Here is a 17,016-nt window from a genome sequence, read left to right on the forward strand (position 1 = left end):
CCAGACAACTAAACTCCAAAGTGAAGGTGGCTTAATTTTTAAGTTTTTTTTGCGTAAACCTGAGCATAAATAAGACTGGTTTAATGCTACAGACTGCGCTTGTGAAACCGGCTGCAGATCTAAACCACAGTGAACACTGGTGGGTTAGACTGCGCTCTCCAACATCATAATCAAATCAAACAAATGAGGAAATCTATGTTTGGAAGAATCCTCAAAGATTAAAACGGTTCCATTTTGTCTTACTTGCTTGTTTGCTTGTTAATTTTTTCAATATGTCACCTTTTTGTACAGTGACACATTCATTAAATGAGAATCTGAAACACAGGGCACTCCAAGCTGGTTGGACATATTGATGACTTGCTTGAACTCACATCTGCTTCCAATTAGCGGTGATTAGAAGCTTTCCCTTGATTCTCAGTGGAGGAAAACCAGCAGGTCTACTGGCTCTTGTTAAGGTGCAAAGAGTTATTTCAAGCCTACAATAGTCAGTGGCTGTTAAATCAGCTTTAGTGCTCATATCTTACACTCAATCTCATGTATGAATTTAACAAATAACTATTACTTCTTTTTGTAGTTGTTGTTGTTTTTAAGTTAGTGAAATGACTCAGGAAAACAGTGTTTGTATGCAGTCTGTTGACATGGACTTGACTTGTCTTCCTCCTGGCAACACGTCCCTGCAACAGGTAATGTTTATTTTTGTTTGTTTGTGTTTTTATTGCATTACCATTGCTGCCAATTCTTCGCTTACTTGAGGAGTCTGTCCCAGTTACTGAATGGAGGGACTGGAAGAAACAGTTTAAACTCAGCTCCTCTGCTTTGATTTGTCTTTTTCTGTTGTTAGACTGATGCGCCCGGTGCAGCTGAACAGCAGACAATGAGCGTTTATCTCAGAGTGAGGCCTTTCTCTAAAGAGGAGCTCTCTAACAATGAGGATCAGGTACACTCGAACATACTGGGATGACCAATAAGGAAAAACCAGTGTGTATCCTCTCTGCTTTCTTCTGCAAGTGTTGTAGCTCATCTGCACATTTCCATCAATATAAGGGACTGGAACATTTTGTTTTAAAACACAAGAGTTCTCCCTACCTCCCCTTGGATTAGATGATCTTGTAGCCTAATACTATTTAAGAGCAGTTGTCTTGCATTCAAAATAAAACTAATGGAAAGAGCACCTGATTTAAGACGTAGTTGCCACTTTTGCACCAACTGGCCCATGCCAGTTCTGACTTTCACCTGTTATGAGATGGTTTGATTTACAAAGACTGTTAAACACTTTGTTTTCCCATCTCTCAGGCTTGTGTTGTGATTGAAAACAGCCAGACGGTGACACTGAATGCGCCAAAAGGTTCTGCCACCATGAAGAGCAGTGAGAAAGGAATTGGCATGTCACTCCACAAATTTTCTTTTTCACAGGTCAGTAACATTTGATATGACCCATTTTCTCCCCCCTTTTATGTCAATAATTGTTGACTTTTTATCTTCTGTTGCCTTTTAGATTTTTGGGCCTGACACAACACAGGCTGAGCTGTTTGAGAACACAGTCAAAAACCAAATGAGTGATTTCTTGGATGGGAAGAATGCACTGATATTCAGCTATGGTGTAACCAATGCTGGGAAAACCTTCACAATCCAAGGTACGGACAGAAGCACAATATCCTTGTGAAGTTCAAGTCGTGCAAAGTTCTTCTGGTAATGTTTTGAAGTGCTGCAGGAACTCCAAAAGAGCCAGGAATACTGCCTCGAGTGCTGGAAAGCACTTTTCAGTACATTGGAGAACATCAGTATCAGGGAATGGACCTGAAGCCCTACCTCAGGAATGGTGTGCAGTCTCTGGATTTTGACCAAGTAAAGCAGGAAAGAAGCACTAAAGCTGCCATTTTTGCTTCAATTAAAGAAGTAAGGACTCAGTTCTGTCAAATGTATTCCAGAAAAGAGAAGATGGGAATAAAGCACTTGACTGTAGTGCTGTTTACATTCATATGTCTCTCCTCTGGTCTAGGAGTGTGATCCTCTCAGAGTCAGTAGTTGTCTAGAGTCTTGTTTGGCCAGCCATCTTTCATCCTCTTCTGCATCTTCAACTCAAACGGGTACTACTCATTAGAATAGTGATTATTGTTGTGGATTCTTATTATGTCTATATTTACGGTCTTCTGTGCTCCTACTTTAGTGCTGACCAGTAACCAGACAGAAGCAAATGACAGCCAGTTTGCCTTATGGGTGGCCTTCTTTGAAATCTACAATGAGCATGTGTACGATCTTCTCCAGCCATCTTTGTGCTCCAAATCCAAGAAACGTGCCTGTCTCCGTGTATGCGATGATGGTGCTGGAAATGCTTATGTTAAAGGTGTGGAAATGACCTTGCCTTGTGTTCTTAAATTAGCAGGTGAATGTTAGCATTAATGAATGAAAGGAAAAACATTTGTTTTGATTTCAGACCTCATTTGGATCAACATTCATAACTTGGGTGAAGCCTCCAAGCTGCTACAGTTTGGGAATAAAAACAGAAGTGCTGCAGCCACAAAGATGAACCACTCATCTAGCCGAAGGTAAAACCAGTTAAGCTTATCATGGATGTGGTGTTAAATAACCTGTTCAAAACTCACACAGGCTTTCCTTACAGCCACAGCATATTTACCATGAAGTTACTGAGGATCAATGGAGGGACGGCTGAAAGGGTCTCTGAGTAAGTATATACAAGTATAAGTTCACTAAGTGAAAAGGCAATAAGCAATTTAATATAAAGATGAAAAATGATCAACTCAAAATTAAACAAATGTGTAATGCTAAATGAGAATTTGATTTTAAGGCAAATAAAGCATACTGACAATCTAAAATGGCAATCAATAAAAATAAATGTAAAATGTACTTAATAATATTTTTTTGCAACTAATTTCTCAAATTGAAAATCATGCTAAAAATCCCTACTAACAATCATGGTTCCATCTCAGTTCATCAATATTTTAGACGGTGGTGTCCTCATAAAAGTACTAAAATGCATTAACGCTGCAGTAATGCTAATGAAGATCATATTTAAATCAAAAATGTAATCTAGTACACTTGGACAGAGTATCTAATAATTGTATCTGATAAGTCGATGCATGCTCAATCATCCAGGTAAGTAAATCCCACAGAGTTGACCTTAAACAATAACTGAACCTAGCCAAATTAGTGGGCTAGGCCACTTCAGTTATTGTGCAAATGTATTGTTTATAAGGTTGGGGAAACCTGCAGTCAGCTGAGACTGAAGAAGTCACTTGGATGTGCGACTCCCACTGAAAACGCTACGTCCAGATGAACAGAATGAACTCTTTGGGAATGGTATCTGATACTTATATTATCAAAAATATTAGTGCAGTTAAAAATGGTGCAAAATCAGGCTGGTTCAGCGGTACAAAAAATGGAATATTGTGTCAACGTGATATTTATCTTGCATCTTTGCTATAGAAGTGCTTCTCATAGTGGTTTTTGGGCTCATGTTTTAATTTTTAAATAACCTAAAATGGCTCTTCAAGTACTGGAAAATAAAATGGATCACATGAAATGAGTCAGGGAATGTTTTGGGGCCTTCAGCGGGAGTTATTAGGTGAGAAATCTGATTCATTGCCGGGACTAAGACACTAATATGTCCACCTTTTTTGTAAACATAAATTGTGAAACTATGATTCCCCTGTTTTGTTTTTCTCTCGCAGGTTCTCTCTCTGTGATCTGGCCGGCTCAGAAAGATGCAACAAAACAAAGACATTTGGAGAGAGGCTTAAGGAGGCGGGTAACATTAATAATTCCCTGCTTATTTTGGGGAAGTGTATCACTGCGCTCCGCAACAGTGGGCCTGACAGGTACAGTGAGACCATCACCACCAGAGCAAACATGAGCGTTAACACAAAATGCTAAAGCTTTGGTTTGTTTTAAGTAATGTAACTTTTGTCACATCTTGTCCTCGTTAGCGTTATTGTATGTTGGTTATGGTGTTGTCAAAGGAATAAATGAACCTTAATGGCGGATGGTTATGTGTTTTTAAACCTTTTGAATGCTTTTATGTTGTTGTCCATCAGAACGAGGAGCAGCTACATCCCCTTCCGAGAAAGCAAGCTCACCAAGCTGTTCCAGGCTTTCTTCTGCGGGAAGGGAAGACCCTCCATGATTGTCAACATTAACCAGTGTGCTTCCACATATGACGAGACTCTCCATGTCATGAAATTCTCAGCTGTTGCCAAACAGGTTAGCCCGAGTTCAAAATGCAGAAGGATACACAGAAAAGGCCTTGGTGACGTGAAGCACTGATCTCAGCTGTGATTTGTGTAGGTGGTGCAGGTGATCCCAGATAAGACTCTAGAATCTCTGGCTCCTCGTCTCGTGGGCCGTGATGGCAAGCCCCTGCTGAGGAACGGGGTGATTGACAGCGACGTCCTGGAGAGTTACCTCTCTGAAGATGAGCTGCTTGATGAAGAAGAGGAGGCTGACATGTCTTTGTTGCCACAGAGTGTAAAAAAAAAAAGAAAAAAAAAAGTCTTCCATTAAATATTATGATTAAGCTGAAAGCATGCCTTATGCCCAACTGTAGCTAGAAAGTAGCAGCAGCATGCCTGTACTCATGATGTTCTTGAAAGATAATGGCTAACATTATAGAAATTGTTTTTTGGTTGTTGTTGTTGTTGTTGTTTTTTTTGTTTTGTTTTGGGGGGGTTTTTTGTCTCATTTCTAATATTAACGTTCATTTGTTTCAATCTTTTATTTTTCATAGGAACTTTTGAATATGGTTGAGAATTTAAGAACAAAGCTACTGGCTGAGCGAAGAAAAAACCTGCTGCAGGAAATCGAAATTCGCAAAGAAATGGGAGACGCCATGTTGCAGCAGCTCATGGAAAGTGAAGAACTCCGCAAGTATGTGCTGCTTTGCAAAAGCGGGCTAGCGATCTTCCATAAATGTGTATGCTGTTAGTGGTGATTTCATGTGAAGTTGATCATTTTCCAATATTATCTTCTGCAACTGTAAAGTCGTCAGATCGAAGAGCTGAAGGAGAGCTACCAGGATAAACTGGAAAACACATTTGAGATGTACAAGGATGCTATTAAAGAACATGCTTATCAGAGCGCTATGACCAATCTGGAGGATAACTATGTACCGCTCGATGAGTTCACTGCAGAACAGGAGAAAGTGGAGGTATGTTTCAATTGGCTGTTGAATATCCCGTCTAAACTTTTCCCAGGGTCTTGCTAAATTCACTGCTGTACTGATGTAAGGCAATCCTGAATAAAAGATTTGTCAAACAATGGTTCAATCGCTAAACTGCACATTAGCTATGCTGATTTAAGTAGCCAACACCCTGAGATACTGATGATGAATACAACAGCTTTGACTCTTCTTGACTGTGTAGGCCCTCAGGCGTAGAGTGTCAGAGTTGGAGGCCTTGACTTCGAGGACCGGTGTAGTTCCTGCTGTTCCAACTGTGGATCAATCGAGCCAGACTGAACTACTGAAAGAGGCAGGAGAAGCAGGTTGGCATCCAGTTAGTGGGTTTTTTTGTTTTGTTTCATAGATGTGCATTTTCCTTTGGATGGTGGCACACATTTCTCATCGTTGCTCCACTTTGTACACCATCACAGTACATATATAGACTTGAGTAGACTTTTACTTTTAGACTTTAGACCTTTTTTAGAATTTACTCACTTGTTTTTTTTTTTTTTTTTTTTTTTTTAAACTTCCTTGAAATAACAATAGGAACTTACTTAGAAAGTTGACAAATGCAATAATTTTAGAGAAATGTAGTGCCTCAAGGTTTTAAAGACTGATGAAATTATTTAGTTGGTAAATTATTTAGTAGTTTCAAGTATATTTATGAATAAGGACTATTTTAAATTTTCGAAAGGATTAAAAAAAGAACCCCTTCCAAAATACAAAAAACTTGAATCCGTTCAATTTTCTTTTTATAGCGCAAAATCTCAAGTCACCTCGAGGCGGTTTATATTGAAAGGTTGAGACCCTACAAGAATGCAGAGAAAACCCCAATAATTAGATGACCCTCTATGAGCAAGCACTTGGGAACAGTGGGAAGAAAAACTCCCTTTTAATGGGAAAGGGTTTAATAGCCAAGTGGTTTCCTTGATTTTTAATTTTAGTTTCCTCCTCTTCATTTGTTGTAATTTTTATTTGCAATTAAGTTTTAGCTTTTTCATCATGAGGCCAGCATTTATTAAAACAGCAACAAACTCAACTCTACACAGGAGATGATCGATACAGGCGCCTTCACAGAGAGAAATGTGCCATAGAGAGGATGTGTGAGGATAAACAACAGGTAACAAGGACACACTTTCCAGTTAAACACTGGCTCTGATTGGCTATGTAATTATGTCTGTGTTAATGTTTGCTCGTCAGCTAATTTTGTCCCTGGAGAAAAGGCTGATGGAGCTTAATGAAACGCTACAGAAGGTCAGAGATGGTTTTGTGGAGAAATCAGCTGATCTTGAGGCTCTGCAGAGGACGGCTGACGATCAGGTGAGATGAAGCACAGCAGGAGTACACAACATGTTCTTGCTACCAAGGGTGGCACAACCAGATATTAGATTGATGGAGCAAATACTTTTCTCACAGCACAAATAATGCCCGTCTAAATCAAATCAAATTATTTATTTTTAAAGAAAAAATCCATGGAGGAGATCCTACAGCAAAATGTGGAAAAAGACAAGGAGATTGTCTCGCTCAAGGCAGAAGTTGCCAAGCTCTCCCAGAAGTCCCCTGTGCAAGCAAAGATCAAGCGAGGCCTTCTCGCCAACATCAAGGAGGCTGTCACGTCGCCACGGAAGGGTACGTCTGCTCGAACACTGAGGAAAACGGGCAAGACTGTACACCATTGAAAGCCCAGTAGCTGTACAACAACTGCACTCACCTGGTTAGTGCATGAAAATGTCCTCCTTTCAAGGAAAATTGCATTTGGTTTTTAAGAACTTCCTTTGGATTTGAAAAAAATCCCCTGAAACTAAGAATGAAATGTGTATTTTTGTGTGTGTGTCTTGTGATATAGTTCTTTTTAAAAATAAAATGAAATTTTACACTTAATGCTTCGCATATGAAGACACAGAAAATCTAAGCAATCTCCTTCTGTTTTTAGAAGGCTTCGTTTCCAAGCTCCATTGGTGTAATGCGAGTTCATGCTCACCGTATATGTGCTGTCTTTTTATTTGGTGTATAGACTTTTTCCACATGAAAAAGCTCCTTCTGCATCCACTGCTATAGAAATATAACCTGCTTCTTCCAAGCATGCATTCAGTACATGGAGCTGTTCAAAATAAGGCCATCCATTTTCCAGAGCCTTCAGGGGAAAGTAAACCACAAAGAACCTTGATAGGACAAAGCAATCATCTACAACTTTCAATACTCTTAAGTGCATCAGTTTACTTTCTAATCTGCTTATTAGTTTATCTTTACACACAGTCAATCCAAATCTTTAATTCTCACCTAGTGTAATGTATAACAAATTTCCAGCATGCTAATAAAATATTTATGGAGTATAATGACCTTTACAGCTGAGTGAAGGAGGTGTAGCCACTGTGGTGTGCTTGAAGTAACAGAGCACAGCCGCCTCCTCAGTTAGTGAAGGGGCCATTGTGGTAGGCAGCCAGCTGCTCTCCTCTCTCTCTCTGGTATCGTTGATGGTTAATAAGATTAGCTGCCTGTCTTAGCCTGCGTCAGTGCAAAGGGGTCAATCACAGGATTAGCACCTTGCTTAACAGTTACATCATTTTTATTATTATTTTTTTCCTTTTTCTTCATTACTTTGACTTTTCCCCACTCCAGCATCCATAGCATGTTTAAGACCTGTAATTGCAATATAGTTGCTGCCGGGGAATATTGTAGCGCATCATGCTGCCTTGGGACTGAGTTTGTCTCGACCCTCAGCTACTGAATGAAGAATCTTCCAGGGGAAGAAGAGGAGCAGTGGCAGCCAGAGAAGTAAAAGGTAGCTGGGCCAAACTCTTGTCTGCTGTGGCAGAGTCCTAGACTCTGGACAAGTCATCCCTCATGCCACTTATAAATAACAAAGTGGGCAATGACTGCACAGTTGGCGCAGACAAGACTTTGGCTGATGGGAAGGAACTGGTGGATTCTGTGATAAAGGTAAGCTGCTCCAAGTCTTCTCTTCTGGTCATAAAGAAAGCTCTGACTTCACTCTAGTCTCCTTTACATTTTTCTACTCCATTGTATTTGCACAGTCTAATGGATTTGTGGAAATGAATATGAAAAAGTGGCTGGGAAGTTGATTTGTACACAGCAGTAATCTCCAGAATTTCATGTGAATACTTGGGATGTAAAGAGTTCAGTATTGCATGAGAATGTAAAACGTATGGAAAAATGAACTCCATTTGGTTTCAGCATTTCTATAGCCGTCGCCACATAAACATTTTACACACAGAACATGCACAAAAAGGGGGGAAAAGTAACATCCTTTATTCCCTACCCCTGTGGCTAAAAGTGCACTCTCACTGAAAAGAATTTCTTGGTCCACTGAGTCTGTGCGACTCTCCTGCGTTAGATAATGCCGTGGACATGTCCAACATTTTCTCCCCATTAACATCAACTGTTTAATTTTAAAGTTATTTTTGTCAGTATAATTACATCTTAGTAAGCAGTTTACATCTTATTTTCCCAGTACCAAGAAGTCGATGGTATGATTTCTACACATTAACTGGTGTAAGCAGCCACAAATGAAGCACAGAAAACGACAAGACGGTGTTAATATTATTTAATATAACCTATTTTTCAAGTAAACGTTACCATTTAAGAATGGTATAGCACATCTGTGGTTTTACCGTCACCAGTGCACACTAGGAAAATGGGCCACTTGTACTCAGAGTACACAAGGTTGCTTTGGCTTATCTAGAAATAGATCAATGGTAATGAGATTATTTCTAATATTTTTAATGAATGAAACCACCTGCTAATCCCCCAAGGTTAAATGTATCGGCTGAAAGTAAATCATTCTTGCCGTATGATTTGGATCAGAAAACAAAACATGTACCTTTTTCTGCAGTTCAGTTACTGTTTCAAGCAGGTTAAGATTACTAATGTTCAGCTCGATCAGCTTTTTCCCCAAACAGTTTTGAGTTTTCTTTCAGTTTTAGTACTCTGATTATATATGCGTGGGTTGGTGAAGTATTTAGTAGAGAATAGCTGCTCAGAAGGTTAATGATGTGCAATACCTAATTAAGATTAGTGGTCTAAATACAGCAGGTGATATGGACAGCAAGGGCATGTCCCTACTATGAAAAACAAAAAGCCCACTCCTCTTGCAAACTTGGAGTTTGGCCAACTTGGAGGGTAATCATCTGGAATACTTTTGTTTAACTAGGAGTTCCTGAGCTCTGCATATTACCGAGCACTGTCAAATCTTTGTTACAGGTGGTAGCATGTTACCGGCATTTGGCTGCATGTGTTGGTGGCTGCACAGACAGTTTGCAGCTGCGGGATGAGCTGAGACAAACAAGAGAAAAGGCCCTGAAGTTGGCGGAGGCCATCCGTCTGCATCTGACCTCACATCTCCGGGACAAGAGCCTGCCCGAGGACCAGCGCAAGGAGATGGAGCTCCTCTGGGTGGCCTTCTCCTCCAGTCTAGAGCTGCTCCATGTTGACATGTGCAAGGTTTTCAGCATAGGTGACAACTTCTCCTTAGCTAACACTGCTTCCTTGGTGCAAACTGGCCTACAAGGTAAATGCAAGCCTTTCACATACTACTGCTACTATATGCAAGCTGTTGTCAACTGAAATCGATCTTTAAGCAAAACCAAGAAAACTGCAAAATAACTGCACTACTTTAGTCTTCAGAGGTTGTTTTAGAGTGAATGCAGAGGAAACTCTGTTATTGTATCTTGTAATGACTACACTTGGAGGGGAAATGTAAAGTATTTAGCTGTTTTTCATCCCCTGCCGATAATATTTTATCAGAATTAATATGCTCAAATCTGCCATTGTGCTAACATTTAAAAGTAACTCATGTGAATAACCTGTGGCATCAGTAAAGGTGAAACATCTGGACTCTAGACCTCCATTTATTCAGTTTACTATTTTTCTGTTATCAGTGATGGATATAAATAAAATGTGTGGAGCTGTGTGCTGCATCTTCAGCTTGAGTTGGTCCATCACACTGATACACAATATTTTTTAAATGGACTGGTTCAGGTATTAATGGCCCCCAGATGTTGGATGCTACTGATTTATTTATCCCTCTGTAGTGCCACTGTGACGATATTACACTAGAATTTTTAAGCAATGAGGATTGCCACGAGATTTTGTGCAAATATTCACATTTCGTTTCCCCTCATGATGAAGTGAAAAGCATCTGCCACATTTTACAAATCCCATCGTTGAGTTGTAAAAGCCAAAAGTGAATGGAAAGTTAAAATTTGTTTCTGGTAATGCAGGAGGAGGCAGTGAGGTAGCAGCTCGAGCACTCAGTTTGGCCGAACTGAACCAGGAGCCTCCAACCCTTCCTGCTGGTCTTGAAAGCCAGGAACGGAGCGCCATGGAGCAGGAAATCAGCCAAATCGATCACATGATTGACGATATGGAGAAGAAAGTGAACGTGTTGCGCTGGATGGTGGAGCCCCGGGGGCCACAATACGCAGACCCGCTCAGCAGCACCGAGAGCGCCTCCCTGGCTCTGCTCAGCGTTGATGAGGAGCAGCCTGGACACGAGCCTCTATGCCAGCGCAGTTTGATCTTTGTGCTCTTATTGCTGTTTGCTGTTGTTTTGGTGGCAGCCACGTTATCGGTCTGTCTTGTCCTTTTCTCATGAACAAAACCTTAATTTTTTTTTTATTTTTTTTTTGGTGCAACCTCAGAAATGCTCACTAATACTGTAACACTGGCAAGCTTTGCAGGTACAGTAGTGTTCTTTTAACTATATTCTTTGCAATGATGAAAAGGTGACTTTTTTTTTTGTAAACCTTTATTAGTGCGTTCTACAAATACTGAAATTAATCTGGATGCAAACTTGTTTGCCATGTCTTGCAGTGAATCCAAGGCTGCCATATGCATTAAATAAAGTACATGACTGCCTGTTAGAACTCACTTTATACAATAAAACTATGGTTTATTTTACTTATACAACTGTTTGAAAAAAAAAAAAAAAATGGAGCCAACATTGTAATTTTTTCCTGACTAGCTTTTGATGCACAAAAGGAGCAATTCTACTTTTTTTTTTTTTTTTTTTTTTTAAAGCAGCCAGAAAGGCACTTTCTATTCCTTATTGCAATTGAGAAGACATAGGTGCAAATGCTTCTTAATATATGTGATCATGTATTTTATATATAATGTGCTGTAGAGAACTGATGATTTTTAGTACAGTTGTACAATATAAAAGTATCAACTTTGATATGAAACTGCCTTCTTGGTGGTTTTTTGTTTTTGTTTTGTAAATTATTACCTCAAAGCACAACTTTGGATCCAAAATCATCTCAAGTCTTGAATAAGTTACTGCAGGCTGACAAGTCCCTAAAAGATGGCTGCCATACCGTCTCGCTCCTCTTAGGTTCGTTCAAAGCCATGACATAACCGTTCAGCCACTGGAAATTATTTTCACATTCATGGAAGAAAGAGTGTATAAACTATAGATAGGAGCAGATTCTCAAATTCCCAGACCAGTAAATCAAATCTGAAAGGTTGAAATATGAATCATCAAATATACAATTTTCTTTCTTAATTAATAGAATATGAGCTTTATATTCATTCTGATGTATTAGTACTTGTTAATTTGAATTTTTCGGGGACTATACTGGTACTAATTGTACAGAAAATACCCATTATGACTTCGCACTTAATCATTATGACACAAGAAGTGCTTTATTTTGAAAGGCGTGACCGGTAGTTTGACGATTGTTTGTCAGTTTCAATTGTAGTCCGGAGAACAGTAGGTGAAAGGGTCGATGCAGGCGTGACTGTGAAAACTTATCATCTGAGGCTCTTCACAGACGGAAGTACAGCCTTGGTAAAGAAAAAACAAAACTCGCTGTTAGTGGGACACATTCTCCTTGACGATGGTGCTTAAACAGTGCCAGTCTCGACTTAAACTTTTTAACTTTAACCACCCAGAAAAGTGGTATGATCTTCAAGACAGAGCTAGCATTTTTATGCCTGCAGCGACATCGATTTTCGTCAGCGCCTCAGCGTGTTCTCAGTGTAACCTCGCTCCATCTTTTAGCAAGTTTGAGAAGACACCGCTGAGATGGAGACGAGCTCCTGGAGTGAACATTACGCATTTGTCTGCTGTGACATGGATGTCCGTGAGAGGTAATAAAGACCAGCGCTAATGCTTACAATGTCAATCAGTCATTGACTGCTTGTCAGCCACTTTTAACGTCACCACGACCCATAAAAATGGCAGTTTTTAGCTGTGATGAGCTAATTTACATAAAGTGCACAAGTGAACTCGAGCTTCGTTTCTTCCAAAGACCGCAGTCATACGTCCTTCAAAACCCTCTCACGCGAGACTTTAAATGCCACAGGTACTGTGATTTTGTCATGGTAACTGAGTTACTGTAGCCCATGTGCATATCAAAATAAAAGTCCACTTGTGGACTGTGATGGTGCAAAACTTTGGTTGCCTCCATAATAATTAAATAGTTTGCAGGTGTCTGCAAATCGCATACATCTACATTTTATTTACAGAAGAACACTGAAAACATCAGATGTTTAAACCGTGATGTTTCATTATTTAATGAAAAATATTAGCTCATTTTATGGCAGCAACACATCTAAAAAAGAACATGGGATAGTTCCCTGTGGGACTTGATCACAGAGGGTGGGATTCCCCCCTCCCTGTCACTCCCTTCTGGACACTGCTGTCCCTCCCTTGGATGTGGGTGCTTATTGGTTTTGCAGCACGTGGCTGGATGTTCTGGCGTGGTCACTGACCTGCTCCCTTGGGGGTGGTAGACAGGGGTGGCTTGGACATCTTCTGCATCTGGGGCTCTGCCAGGTGCAGGGGGGTTCTTGGGGACCATCATTATCAAATACATTTACATAAGACACATACACTCACTCTCCCTCTGACATACACACACCACATGAAGATTATTGATTTATGTATCTGTGTGTGTGTGTGTGTGTGTGTGTGTGTGTGTGATTTCAAATGGAATGATTCATTTCAGATAAAAAATAGATTTAAAAAATCAAAAGCTACATACAGCAACCTAAACAAGATGTTAATATTTATGTGTAGGTAATTCCAGTGTTGAGGTCATTCTAAAATGTTGTGTTTCTTAAAACCTCTGTCAAAGCATTCCAGTATGATCTAAAACCAGACGTACCAAAGGCTGAAGGCCGGAAGCTGTTCTTTGATACGCATGCAGTGGTACGACTCCTTGAGGAAAATGGTTAGTTGTTCAATTAAAAAAGCTACAGCATTATATTTCTTTTAAAATAGTAGGCTGCATTGATTTCATTTATAAATAACATTTTTTTTCTCCTATGAACAGGTTTCACTACATCTCAGTCTGAAGGCATGGTCAGCGTACTGGTGAAGATGACAAACTCTAACATGGATGTCATTTACAGTGACATGGTAACCAAAGTGCAGCAGGTGAGACAGCAGTACAATAATGTGCACTGTGTGCAGCTGCTGGTTGTGTTTCCTCTGTGTGTTCACTCAAAGGCTTTGTCTCTGGTCCTGTAAAGGTCAGTGAACCAGGATCGTTGGGTTGATCATTGTACTATGAAAACACTGTGACCTGTGTAGTTTAATACAAACAGTGCTCCTGTTACTAGAAACTTTCGATGTTGGTAACCATGGTGAGTTAGTTTGAAAATTCATGGGACAGGAATGTCCGAGGAGTCTGATGAGAATAAGGACGATCTGTGATACAGCTCTCCGTGATCACTCTTACTAGCTCTGCGTTTTAACAATGTTAAGACTGATAGTGATACGGGAATATCTTTTTTTTTCTTAATGTTAAAATTTACATCTTATTATAAAATATTGCTCAAACCCCCCCTGTTCTAGCAAAATAATAATATAATAATATCATATTCCACTTCTTATTAAGTTGGTATTAATGTTAAAAAATTCCATAATCCATATATCGCTGGGATTTCCAGGTGGCAGCCACCATGACATCACTTGTACACGATTAATAGTTCTTCCTAGACCTCATATCTAAAGGCCTTAGAGTGAGTTGAATGTGAGGCTGGACACTAAGGTAAGAGAAAAGGACTTGTATCAGTTGGCTAAGCAGAGAGGTTAAGCTGGAAAGGATGTGCAGCAGGATGGAAGATGGAAGGAGTACTTTGAGAGCTGATTGAAGAAGAAAATGAAAGAGAGGGGAGGATGGATCAGGAAGTGGAGAAGATTTAGTAAGGTGGGTAAAGTTATGAAGATGATGAAGATTGGAGAAGTGGTTGGTCCAGATGACAAAACTGTGGAAATATGAAAATGTCTAGTAAAAGATGGCGGTGGACTTTATATCCAGGTTGTTTCACAATTTTGGAGAATGAAAGGGTCACGTGTTGAGCTCTACTAACTACAGAGGGATGGAGTTATTGATCCATACCGTGAAGATATGGGAACGAGTTGTTGTAGCTATGTTAAGAGGAGAGGTGATGATCATTGAGCACTTGTATAGCTTCATGCTGAGAAAGAGCACTACAGGTGTGATGTTTGCTTTGTCTTGATGGAGAAGTATAGAGGAGGAGGAGTTGCACTTTATCTTTGTGGATCTAGAGAAAGCATATGAGGACAAAAATAACAGCTAAGTCTTGTTATAATTTAATATTTTACATCTGCTGGTATCCATCCATTTATCTCCACTAATTAATGATTTCTATAGGTTAAACCACTCTTTGCTGTATGAGAATGCTTTGTTCTCCCAGAGCCTTGGTAAAGGCTATAAAGTGGAAGATCAAGGCTATCATATACTTCACATTACCATCTATGCATCACAGCATTACAGTGGTTTGATATCGGTATGTTAATTAAATCCCCACCACATGCTGTGCCTGTCAAAGCCACAGCAGCAATAACTTTTCTAAAAGCTCTGAATTTAGTGTTTTCCACTTGCACTGCAGTACTTTATTTTTATCGCCAACCCTCTAACGTTTTGTGCGATCCTGGCAGGAGATCATGTTGCAGCGTGTGATGTCTCAAATAGCCACTGTAAAGAAGGACATGGTGATCCTTGAGAAGAGCGAGTTCTCTACTCTGCTGGCAGAAAATGAGGTAAATGTTTTTTTCTGAGATGTTTTAAGAAGAAAAATAATTTGTTTGATAAAGCTCACTTACTGCAGTGGCAGTGTATCACATTTGACTTGATCGTTTCGTTTTGTCAGTAGTAGAAACAGGAATGACTGCACAGTGTGTTTGTGCCAGTGATTTCCTTACACTTAATCTGACAGTGTCAGTGTTTTGCCCTTTCTCCTAGAAACTCAAGGTCCAGTTGCTCCAGCTCAAGGTCCAACTAGCTGTAAGTGGTTACTGTGAATGTATTAACCCTCATGAATAGCATTTTCCCATTCCTTGATAGTATTTGATTTATCTTAACTTGGGTGAAATCTCTCTTTAGAAAAATGTTGTGACTTTCTTTTGTGTGTCTCTTTTTTTACCACGTTGCAGAATGAAATGAATAAAGTCCAGTCAGACAATATGTTGGATATGAATTTGGAGAAAAGCCGAGTGAAAGAATTGGTACGTGTCCGAGGAGATCAGTTCAATTATTGTTTGGAAATAAAACCACTGAATTTAAAACTACACAACTTTATTGTTCCCACATGAAGTTCTGCCTATAATTATGTTTGCATTTTATGCCATGGTGTCACAGTTACACAAACATTGCCTGCATTTATTTTTACATCTGTAAAGGAGTGTTGTACCAATGTAGTATCACAAAAGGTGTTATGAAATCACATGTTTGTATTTTCAGAAAGCAGAGCATGACAAGAAACTTCTAGAAACACGAACTGAGATTATGGAAATGGTTTGTATACATACATTTAGTTTATAGCACACTGCATTCAGTCATTTGTTTCCATTCTCCATTAAAGGTTTTTAATGCTTCCTTTTAATGTATCTTGGGTCTTTATCGCCTTGCCTTTTTTTACAGACTGCAGAACAGGACCGCTATTTGACTCAGACAAACATGAAAATAGACACAGAAGTGGCTGGTTTGAAAACCATGTTGGAGTCTCATAAACTGGATACCATAAAATACCTTGCAGGTACACGTGCATGTTAAATATGGGTTGTAGTTACACTTTCTATCTTTTATTTTCTTACAGATACAGCTGGTACAAATAATTGTATGTGATATTTTTTTTTTCTCTTGCAGGTTCAGTGTTCACAGGCCTCACTGTGGTCTTGGGTTTCTATCGTCTTTGGATGTAAGCAGGACTTTGATCATTGACTTTGATAACACTTGAATTGTCACTGCATCCTCTGAATGCGCCAACAACCCTCCTTCACTTTTACACACTTTTGGTGCTATGATTTGTTATTTCCCGGGCAGTGGTGATCTTTTTTACAAGTAGAACTTATGGAAGGACCACCTCCTTCACCTGATCACTCGTGGAAATTTTTTGATAAATGCTTTCAATTATCAAAAACTTCTACCGCACCACCCAGTATGTTTTTTAATTTTATTTTTATACTCTTGTTTTATGACTTCTGGAACCAAGTTGACAATTCACTTAGTAATTTTTCTAATGTGTAATTACTGAAAATGTGTATATATGTATCTGTATATGTGTATATGCCAGTCTTTAAATACTGGAGAGAACATAATAATAATACTGAGGCACAAAGCTTTCTGTACATTTTTTTTTTTTTTTTTTTTTTTTTCGTTTTCAGAAACATGTGAAAGATTCTGGGACAAATATCGCGTGTTATTTAAATAAAATTTGTTATCAATAAATGTAAGATTGATCTAGCTGTTGTCTGTGAAGTTTGTGCTTTTAGTAGAGGTGGGCAGTGAAGTGAAGGAAGCTTGAGCTGCTTTCCTTTCCATTTTAAAAAAATATATCAATAATCCTTGAGCATT

The 17,016-nt window shown here is 39.3% G+C and overlaps 3 protein-coding genes across 3 annotated transcripts; all 3 read left to right on the forward strand.

The window, feature by feature from the left end:
- Positions 1-351: 351 nt before the first annotated feature.
- On the forward strand, positions 352-7,080 carry zgc:56231 (uncharacterized protein LOC406257 homolog). Its single transcript, XM_039617045.1, has 19 exons — positions 352-455; positions 575-683; positions 842-937; positions 1,294-1,413; positions 1,496-1,634; positions 1,712-1,896; positions 2,000-2,087; positions 2,168-2,344; positions 2,435-2,546; positions 2,621-2,683; positions 3,690-3,836; positions 4,053-4,218; positions 4,303-4,482; positions 4,742-4,881; positions 4,996-5,161; positions 5,376-5,496; positions 6,223-6,293; positions 6,374-6,493; positions 6,637-7,080. Exons 2-19 carry the CDS (start codon positions 600-602, stop codon positions 6,850-6,852), a joined length of 2,391 nt encoding a protein of 796 aa, XP_039472979.1. The 5' UTR covers positions 352-455; positions 575-599; the 3' UTR covers positions 6,853-7,080.
- Positions 7,081-7,192: 112 nt separating this feature from the next.
- LOC116335765 (regulator of G protein signaling 9 binding protein) lies at positions 7,193-11,248 on the forward strand. Its single transcript, XM_031759521.2, has 3 exons — positions 7,193-8,113; positions 9,395-9,701; positions 10,414-11,248. The coding sequence occupies exons 1-3, from the start codon at positions 8,018-8,020 to the stop codon at positions 10,785-10,787; spliced, it is 777 nt and encodes a 258-aa protein (XP_031615381.1). The 5' UTR covers positions 7,193-8,017; the 3' UTR covers positions 10,788-11,248.
- A 629-nt stretch (positions 11,249-11,877) lies between these two features.
- mcur1 (mitochondrial calcium uniporter regulator 1) lies at positions 11,878-16,905 on the forward strand. The gene is made up of 9 exons (XM_031759515.2): positions 11,878-12,280; positions 13,270-13,365; positions 13,468-13,571; positions 15,102-15,203; positions 15,406-15,447; positions 15,597-15,668; positions 15,904-15,957; positions 16,084-16,198; positions 16,309-16,905. The coding sequence occupies exons 1-9, from the start codon at positions 12,028-12,030 to the stop codon at positions 16,362-16,364; spliced, it is 894 nt and encodes a 297-aa protein (XP_031615375.1). The 5' UTR covers positions 11,878-12,027; the 3' UTR covers positions 16,365-16,905.
- Positions 16,906-17,016: the final 111 nt, after the last annotated feature.

The sequence above is a fragment of the Oreochromis aureus genome, linkage group 9, assembly GCF_013358895.1.
Source record: "Oreochromis aureus strain Israel breed Guangdong linkage group 9, ZZ_aureus, whole genome shotgun sequence".
Taxonomy (NCBI): domain Eukaryota; kingdom Metazoa; phylum Chordata; class Actinopteri; order Cichliformes; family Cichlidae; genus Oreochromis; species Oreochromis aureus.

Excerpts from the sequence above, each read along its gene's own strand:
- zgc:56231 (XM_039617045.1), top strand. The coding sequence starts at position 600 with ATGACTCAGGAAAACAGTGTTTGTATGCAGTCTGTTGACATGGACTTG. Across the intron at positions 2,547-2,620 it reads AACCACTCATCTAGCCGAAG|CCACAGCATATTTACCATGA; the intron begins GTAAAACCAGTT and ends CTTTCCTTACAG. Across the intron at positions 6,494-6,636 it reads AGAGGACGGCTGACGATCAG|AAAAAATCCATGGAGGAGAT; the intron begins GTGAGATGAAGC and ends TTATTTTTAAAG.
- LOC116335765 (XM_031759521.2), top strand. The coding sequence starts at position 8,018 with ATGCCACTTATAAATAACAAAGTGGGCAATGACTGCACAGTTGGCGCA. Across the intron at positions 8,114-9,394 it reads TGGTGGATTCTGTGATAAAG|GTGGTAGCATGTTACCGGCA; the intron begins GTAAGCTGCTCC and ends TCTTTGTTACAG. Across the intron at positions 9,702-10,413 it reads GGTGCAAACTGGCCTACAAG|GAGGAGGCAGTGAGGTAGCA; the intron begins GTAAATGCAAGC and ends CTGGTAATGCAG.
- mcur1 (XM_031759515.2), top strand. The coding sequence starts at position 12,028 with ATGGTGCTTAAACAGTGCCAGTCTCGACTTAAACTTTTTAACTTTAAC. Across the intron at positions 15,958-16,083 it reads GAACTGAGATTATGGAAATG|ACTGCAGAACAGGACCGCTA; the intron begins GTTTGTATACAT and ends CTTTTTTTACAG. Across the intron at positions 16,199-16,308 it reads TACCATAAAATACCTTGCAG|GTTCAGTGTTCACAGGCCTC; the intron begins GTACACGTGCAT and ends TTTCTCTTGCAG.